The sequence below is a fragment of the Giraffa tippelskirchi genome, chromosome 5 (genome assembly GCF_054371585.1).
Source record: "Giraffa tippelskirchi isolate mGirTip1 chromosome 5, T2T-mGirTip1v1.2.pri, whole genome shotgun sequence".
NCBI classification, from domain to species: domain Eukaryota; kingdom Metazoa; phylum Chordata; class Mammalia; order Artiodactyla; family Giraffidae; genus Giraffa; species Giraffa tippelskirchi.
The window spans coordinates 190,872,059-190,881,054 of record NC_137279.1 but is presented as its reverse complement, the minus strand read 5'-3'; the positions used below and the strand labels follow the sequence as shown (position 1 = coordinate 190,881,054).

General features: G+C 46.3%; 1 protein-coding gene across 50 annotated transcripts in view; it reads right to left on the bottom strand.

The window, feature by feature from the left end:
• LRRFIP1 (LRR binding FLII interacting protein 1) overlaps nucleotides 1-8,996 on the bottom strand; it is a 157,863-nt gene that overhangs the window by 56,839 nt on the left and 92,028 nt on the right. For 25 of the 50 annotated variants that reach the window (XM_081491158.1, XM_081491143.1, XM_081491155.1 and 22 more), the window contains exons 3-6: nucleotides 6,577-6,594; nucleotides 2,534-2,581; nucleotides 885-929; nucleotides 214-264 (exon numbers count right to left, since the gene is read on the bottom strand). The exons of 9 other annotated variants lie outside the window; for them this stretch is intronic. In XM_081491158.1, coding sequence (XP_081347284.1) covers nucleotides 214-264; nucleotides 885-929; nucleotides 2,534-2,581; nucleotides 6,577-6,594 — 162 coding nt within the window. The remainder of the gene's footprint in view (nucleotides 1-213; nucleotides 265-884; nucleotides 930-2,533; nucleotides 2,582-6,576; nucleotides 6,595-8,996) is intronic. 16 more of the 50 variants (XM_081491161.1, XM_081491145.1, XM_081491159.1 and 13 more) reach the window with 2 other exon arrangements.

Genomic DNA, 8,996 nt, shown 5'->3' with positions numbered 1-8,996 from the left:
AAAAAACGATGACTTCCACTTTGGGAAGAAGGACACAACAAAAGTGCTTATGCATGTCAATCAACTCTCTGCATCACAAAGAAACATCCCGCCACCGGACAGATTTTAAATAAGCATCTTGACAATGAACAAGGACTTTGAACGCAGGGCTGGGAGGGCAAGGACCACGGACGCAGACTGTACCATGCAAACCCAACCATCCTGGTTACTGACCCTCAGACTTCCGCGGCTACCCACTGACATGCGCTCATCTTCGTCAGACGCCTAGTGAAAGAAAGATGAAAACAACCGTGAGGAGATACGGTAACCAAGGTAACACGCCCAACTCTCAGAGGAAAGCGGCTGACCTGACACATGGCCAGGCGGCAGGTCAGGCCGCTCCGAGAATCTCAGTGCCTGTGAGCCTGTGCGTTCACCAAAAGGGCTCTGTTTGTGCAAAGCATCACAGGACTGTTTCTGGGTAACATGGCTCTATATTAACTTCATTAAAGTGGTGGTGTTCACTTCGCTGGTTATGCACAAATATATAGCTTAATGCATACGACTGCCAATTATTCATGGGTATTCAACAATAAAGAAAGCACTAAAACTGTAACGAACATATTAATACTCATTAAAACACTCATTAATACTCAGGAAATTTTCAAAGTCTCCTCTCACCAAAGTCAAGTCAAAATGCTAAAAGCTGAGTTAACAGTCTTTGTATAGGTAATCGTATCAGTGTTAATTTCTTAGATATAGATACAGACACAGACCTGTAGACAGATACATATACTTATAGACAGGTGGGAGGATAGAGAGATAATTAATGTTATTTCAGCCACTAGAATGGCCAAGCAGACTTCAGTCGAAACGCCGAGGTAACGAAGAAAGACGGTACTAACCGACGTGTTTCTCCTGGATCTGCGCGAGTAGCGTTCACTGTCTTCCTACCAAAGCAATGAGGAGACAGCACAGAAAGGTGAGAGGCGGACAGGAGGAGCCTTAAGACAGTCCAACCACGTCTCAATACAGTATTTCTGATACAAATGTCAAACAAATATTTACTTTGCTTAAAGGCTTCAATTAAACCACTGGAGGAAAACGTTTTCTTCTAAAGCAGGTGGGGGTGGAGGGAGGAACTTAAGCACACAAATCATTGGGATGTTTCATTCTGGCTTTAAAAACAAGCATGTGTTTGGTGAAAAGCAGGCTCTTACTTTTTCTTTTTCCTAATCGAATCTGGTGCATTTAAATCAACCTACTTCTTACATTCAAAACCTACTCACTTCTGTTCAGGAATCAGAGAAGAAACCATTTCTGTAAGAGACCCAACATGGATGCCGCCCCATCTACTACATTTTGTGCATCCAAATGCTTCGTTTTGCATTTGGACTTCTCTGAAGTCGGGGCATATCTTATAATCAAAGTTGCTCACAATTATAATTAGCATTTTCTTTCTCAGTGGTATATAAAACACTGACACATCTTTTAACTGTGTCTTAAGGTTTGGTAAATTTATACCTATGCCATATAAGCTTAAAATAATGGTTTACACAGAACAGAGGTTGAAGTTAATTGTTTAAATAGAGGAATTGTGTGCTCTTTGTATTTCAACAACTGTTTTCTTTTATATTATACACAGATCTCTAAGATGTAGGTAATTTTCTATTTCCTTGGATTATTTTATGTATAAGGGACATTTAATAGGACAGCTGCATACTGGCCTTGTTCTCAAATGCTGGAAGGATGCGATGATGTCTGTGAGGCCAGCAAGCAAGGTGACAAGGACAAGGAGAGGTGGGGGGCCCTCGGGGGTGAACTGATGAGAGGAGGCGAGAAGCCGAGCTCCGCTGGGACCAGTGGACGGCTCTCAGAACCCACCCCCTTCCAGAGCCTCCCACTGTGGGGCAACATCTCCACCTGAGAGGCTTGTAAGGATGGGGTGGGGGGTATCGTGAGGGGCGGGCCAGCTCTTAACTGACGAAGGACAGACAAGTTTTGCCAGGAAACGGGGAGAAGGTAAAGGCCTTTTCTCCTCCAAGAGCCGTGGTTTCTCAGGGACAGTGGACGAGGTGAGCAGGGCCCAGCAGTGAAGGACAAAGGTCGGAAGGAGAGTGACCGGGCGGCTGACTGCAATCGGGCTTGGAGACCACACAGCTCAGCATGCCCTCTGGGTTCTGGCTAGAGCTGGCGACCAGACGGTCACGGGAAGGTTCTCACGCGGGGGGCCCTGGCCCAGCCTGAGTGTCGCCAGCAGGGGTCCTGCTGAGAGGAGACCGGGGGAGGGGGGGGGGAGGCGGCGGGGTTGGAGTCCCCCACGCGCTAGTCTGGGGGGCTCCAGGAGCCAGCCGCCTCACCAGACGCCTGGCCAGGACTGTTCCTAAGTAGCCTTGACCGGGGCTGTAAACAGCAGACCAGATGTAAACATCCCCGGAAGGCAGCCTCTCAGTATTAAATTAGGGGGCAGCCGGGATCTAGCTATGCAATTATACTGTGGGAGAATGAAATCACAAACCATTTCAAGTTTTGAAAAATCATATTTGAGGCCTACCATCCATTGCTCGATGTCACCCCATTTTGTATCCAGCCCATAATATTTCTGTAGACAGAAGGGAAAGAAGATGAGGCAAGAAGTGACATGCGGTCTGCGTAGGACACTGTTCCGACATGCATTTCCCAGCTGCTGCCCAAGCCCCAGGGTCAAGGGAACATGCCGAGGCAAAGCGGGGAAGAACAGGCAAGGCTCTGCGGGGGCCTGCAGACCCCCCCCCCCCACGCCACCTGTGAGCCCGGGAAGATGACTCTCCCCACCCAGGAAGACGACCCTTCCCACCCAGGCAAGACAGACCAGGACAAAGCACTGCTATGGCGAGGGGGAGGCCTCCGTAGAGACCAGGAATTTAAACAGCCCAGCAGTATGTCAAGCCCCTCTGTCAAGCTGGTTGTGCCTTCAGAGAAAATGTATTGCAGCAATAAAACACTGTGTGTGTGTGTGTGTGTGTGTGCACGCGCGCGCGCGCGTACACTCAGTCATATTCGACTGTTTTCGACCCCTGTTTAAGAGAAGCCAAACTGGACAGCCATTTCTATGTTGCTACAACAGGGATGAGAAAACCAGAGGAAAGGGGCAGAAACAATGTCCTGACCCCTAGATTTCTGATACACTTGCTCCAGCCAGCTGATATCTATGCTAAATTTAGGCCCTCGAGAATTTCTGGGCTGTGGACGTCTTTATAATATGCTGCTGATGGCAAGATGGCCAAGCAGCCTGTTGCAGAAGAGGTCTTGGTACAGGGGTAAAGAAAAGACTGTTTGGCTTTTTCTGTAGCCAATATCTCCATGCTTCCACCTTGGCTGTCTAAACTGCAACTGCCCAAGTTAGAATTACAAAAGCAGATTCAGGAAGGCTACTACTGTCACCAAAATAAATACAGCAATTCCTAATTTAGGTGGGAACCCCAGTGGAGTCTTAAATAAAGGGGCTTTGTTTTTCTCCTCACTTTTCGCTCGATTTCCAATAAGAAAACCAAGAAACCACCACCTAAACCTCTGTATCACATAACACAGATATGACGTTCCTTTTGCACATGAAAAACTTAAAATCAGAGGGAAAATACTGCATGTGAGAAGTGCATGGCAACTCTTGAAATTGTTTTACAATGACCCAAACAGGCTGCTGCTGTTATATTTGGTTTAGTTTCTGTTTGTTTTGAAAGGCGGCCAGATTTAAAACACATAGCTCTTCAATGGTCTCGCCCCTTTCTCTTAGAAATGGTGGTAAGTAGAAAATTTGAAGAATAAAATTAGGAGAGAACTTACCAGTGCTTTAAAAATTCAACCAGTATAGAACTCGAGCAGCTAAAGCGCATGAATCAAACACTTTTCTGTAAGTTCCTTACCTTAGACTATAAATTGAGAAGGGAAATAAAAGGAAATACTTCCCACGGTCATGTTTCAACAACAGCGCAGGTTAAACACAACAGCTTAGAGCTATTTTGCGTTCATGCTAACCCCACTCTCACTGTCAAACGTTCATGCTAACCCCACTCTCACTGTCAAACTCCAGGTATAAAAAGTTCAATGCCATCAGCCCTCCTTTATCTCATGCCTTGATTACAAAGATAGAAAATGTGGCTTTTACAAAGGAACGGGCCTATAGAAACGGGCAAAAGGTAAATTCCAAGTCTGCGTTATCTGTTTTTCTATTTCTGTCTTTTCCTTTTTGGCCAATTCTATACCCATGTCAAATACTGCATTCTACCTGTTGCTCTTTTTAGGACAAAAATAAGAACCAGCATTTAAAAGCTTTCGTTGAGTTCACAGGTGGCCTTACAACTGCAGTAACTCTAGCTCCGTTTCCAAGCCATCCGTGGGGGGAGGACCCCCCGGAAAAGTGCGGTTAAGGAGTCGCCCTGGTGTTAGTAGCAGGGGCGGCACAGCAAACTCTAGAAAGTGCCCAACACTGCACACGTAGGCTGTGTGAGGAGCCGCTGAGCCATGCAGGGGGAAGCAGGAGCCAGACGGGTGCACAGGTGCTTGACTTTCAGAAACAGCTTTGATTCAACACAAGAGAAACTGTGATGGAGACAGCCGCCAGGCTGCACCGAACCTCACTGCCTCCTTCTCCTGTGTCCCGGGTCTTAGCGACGAGGCAAGACTCCCCTTCCCTCAGACACATCTTGATTATAATAACAGAATCTGCTTTTGCGTGGAGGGCTCCCTGATCTCCCTTTAGTTGTACTGGGCGTGTGTGCTGCGCTAAGTCGCCTCAGTCTGTCTGACTCCTTGCGACCTCATGGACTGGAGCCCGCCAGGCTCCTCTGTCCAAGGGATTCTCCAGGCAAGATCACTGAAGTGGGTTGCCAGGGCCTCCTCCAGGGGATCTTCCTGACCCAGGGATCGAACCCAGGTCTCTTGCATCTCCTGCATTGGCAGGTGGGTTCTTTACCACTAAAAGGGCCACCTGGGAAGCCTGTACAGTGTGTACACATGACCATTCTGACAAGATGCTAATGGCGTATCCCTGGTAGTGAGGAGGATATTCTTGATCCAGCACCAGATGGGAATGAGTCAAGTGGACACGATCAGAGAGGAGTCCCTGTCTAGGTTTTAGCTGACCATGTCCTATCCTGTCAGTTACCGTGACGGTTCCCAGCCTTGCCTTTCACCTGTGAAATTCTGACCTGGATTCTCTATGTGTGGTTTGGAACTCTAGCCTCAGTATACACTTCCAAGTGGACTCTGCAAAAACTAACAAAGTTCAAATAGATCCTGGCACCTTCTTAACTGGTTTCTTGACACATTGGGGGATAATATTTATGCAGAGTGAGAGGGGCAGGGGAGAAAGGCAATTTGGAACTGCAGTGGTAAAGGAATCCAGAAACAACTTTATTTTATTTTATTTTCCAAATTAACACTGCATTTAATATTCTTATAAAGTGCCAGGGGGCTCCCAGAGGGCCACTGAAGGCTGAGGAGACGTGCAGAAGGAAGCGGAGAGGCTCTCATTTTGTTTATCTGGTGCATACTTCTTTGAACCCTAAATCCCGGTGAACGGGCATTTTCATTGGAGAATACCAAATGGAACTTTGGGGAATTGCTAGGAGGCAATTAAGACTCTCCAGAGGAGGTTATGATTCTAAAGAAGTCAGAAGTGGCTCTGGGTTGGGGTCTAACAAGACAGCGGCACCAGGAGCCGGAGCCTCTGGGACTTTAAATGCACTGATGCACTGTGTTTAAAGGGCTTGCATTTTCTAACCTATCAGATTAGGTTACCTTGTTTTGATTTTCTTAGCTGCTCTCAAAGACAACTATAACTCTTCTTTATAAACTAAATATGTTTGTAAACAAGCAATTATTTCAATTCATTTATGGGAAAGACTCCCTGTAAACACTTTTCTATAAATTCTCAGGGAACCGCTCACGTCTTCCTTCCTTATTGCTGGATCAGGAGTCACTGACTTGGTTGTTTTTATTTTCTGTATCGTGCCAGCTCAGAGCACTTATTTCTAAACCTCAGCTGCCTTTACAAAATACCCTTAGGAAACAGAGATGTGTGTTACCACTCTGAGTATTAGGGATGGAAGGCAGGTTTGTTTTAAGCTACTGGGTTTTATTGTTATATCATCATTTTCTTTTTTTACTCAGCTTTAAATCAGTATGTAATAATCGCAATGTATGGTGATAGGTACTGAAATTTTAAACCCCTACTATTAATAATAAAATTACATGCGAGGGTACTCTTTCTTTTCAAATGTCTGATTCTAAATGGTTTTCCAAATTCTGAAGTGTGATTTTATTTTGTCTTAGAGTTAATTTTTCCCTTAAAGAAACAATTTTCCAATTCCTTGAGAAAAATGGAGATGGAAAAAGCATTCAGTACACAGAAATGTGTGCTGATGGCTGCCTTCCGTGGTGGCTAATGTGAACACCTATGCATTCGTGCTCAAACCAATTCACAAATATGACAGTAAAAGAAGCAGTAAGAACTTTAATGAGTTCTCAATCAAAGGCATTATTTCTGAAAGGTGACCAGGTCCTCGGCAAGGGAAAAAGAGTACATGCAAATCAGAAAATAAACAAGGAAGAGCCTACCTTTTGAACCTGATAGATCTACAGAGAAGGGCAAAAGAAATCAGAAAAGAAATATAAAATCCAATTACAGAAGTAGAAAAATCAGAAAGGTTCTATAAGTACCTAGAAATATGAATAAAAGCCATATTGAAACAAAGCAAAAACTGCTAAAATGTGAATGAAAAAAACTCTCTTGTAGTCTCACTGAAATAATCAGTAGTTTCATAAAAGATCTTACATTTTATTTTAGATATGTTGGTGAAATATAGGCACGTCCACACAAGTCTGCGAGAATCCTGCTATTAGCCTAATGCAGAAGTTTGTGTTAATTAATACCATTAATGGGAGAAAGAACTTCATTCTCAATATGAAATTTCTTTTCACATCATCAAAATATAGCAAAAAAGTACAGAAATTTAATTGGAAAGTCACTGATAAAATTCACAAAGAGTTAAGAAAAATTCTTTCATGTTCTGATTCATGCAGATACAAATCAGGAAAACTTCAGCCAAACAGATTGATCATGAGGATATAACTGAAACAAATTTTGAAATGCTTATTATCATACTGGGATATACTAGTTTGCTCTAGAGATTTCTCCTAATTTTGTAGTAATCCCTAGGTAAGACTGAGATGCCTATTCCAACACTCATTCATTCATTCATTCTTCATTCATCCAACAAAACTGCTGAGGCATGGTCCAAGGCATTGCTACAGCTATGAGACTTCAGACTCCGTGCTTCGAGTCCTACACAGGTGAGCAGAGATCAATATATCCAACATCTGTACTACATTAAACGTTACGTCTCCAACAGAAACGTTGATCAGGTCAGTAACAACAAGAGACGTGCCCTGATCATCAGATCGCCTGGTCATCATACCACAATTTTTTTTCCCATTTGTTTAAGGCTCTCAGACAGAGTTAAAGTTTCACTCAGATTTCCCGAAGAACATCTGCATATTCTCCCTAATAAATCCATTAAGAAGGAGCTCATGGTCCTCTGAGACAGCCCCAAAGCACGGCCATGCGGTCGGTTCTCAGCATCCGCAGGGGTGAAGAGAACCTCTGAACCATTCAGCTGCAAGGCTGGGGCTGCCTGCTCCACCCGGACGGACCACCAGCCTGCTCCCAGCCCCCGTGTCCTCGGGGTCTGCGAGGTCTTGCTGACAGACCAGCGCCTCCAGCACTGGGGGAGACACTCGGCTCACCTCTGCCCTGGGTACACTCTCCATGCTGACCTTGGAGGGGCCCAGGCACCAGCGCGGCTTCAGCCACCACCCACCTCCGACGCCCTCCATGGTGTCCTCAGCTTCCTGCTCTCATGAGCCTCCAGGGACCTCACTGCTCTCCAGGCGTTCACAAGCTCCGTCTGCCTGCTGCCAAGCCCACCTCCGTGTCACGGAAGACCTTGGCCCTGCTCAGAAGCAGCGGTGGGGTGGCTCGCCACCAGACAGAAAGAGGGGTCGTGTTTCTCAATTTTTATACTGAAATAACGATGCTACAGGTTAAACACAGGTCTTCCAAAGCATATTCATTTCCACTTCATCAACAACTTAAAATGCCAGTGCGCCAGGCTGTCAGATTGTATAACACAGATTGTGGGGCTGGATCTAATTATAGGCAGGCCCAGAGACATGATATGCAAAGGGGAGACCCAGGAGTATGCCTGCACGCCATTCTCGCTCCTGAAAGCATGGCCCCACACCTGAAAGCCGTCTGCGTCCTCTCTCCAGATGGGCACACACCGTGGGCACACCTGTGCACACCCCCCAGCCCTGGACTTGGGTCACGTTAAGAATCAGCCAGACCAACAGCTGCTCTTCGTGTCTCTCTAACACTCGGGCGGACCCCACGGCCTGTTTTGTGTTCCCATGATGTGCCCCGAATCAGCACCAAGGAAAAACACTTGTTTTTCAAGGTGCGCTTCCGCTTGTGAACCGCTGAGGATTACGAGGATGTTTGCACTCCTGCGCCGTGTGAGCGCCAGCATGCGCCCTGCCGGTGTTAATCCCGAGGTCAACACACTGGTGTTGCCCTTGGTTTTCACCGGTGATGACACGCCTGTTTTGGAGGCAGAGGGTGAGGATTACAGGCTCTGCAGCTTTTTCTGTTCTAGGTTTGAATCTTGGCTCAGCCACCTTCTCAGCTTCTGTCTAATTAAGGCCTGCTTTCCTCATCTGTCAATAAAACCTGGAGAGATCCTGCTGCAGACGGTGAGGGCACCCAGGCCCAGCACCACCCCACGCCGGGGGGCTCCGGGAGGTCCCTGCAGACCCCCTGCCCCACCCCAGTCCGCTTTGACTGTTAATATACATCCACGTGTTTTATTTTAAACCTTCCAAATCCCTTTGCGGAGGAAGCAGACAGAAACAGTCCATGGCAATGCTCTCCTGCCCCAAGGACACTGGATTTATGCGAGTGAAGCTGTCCTTGGTGTGAG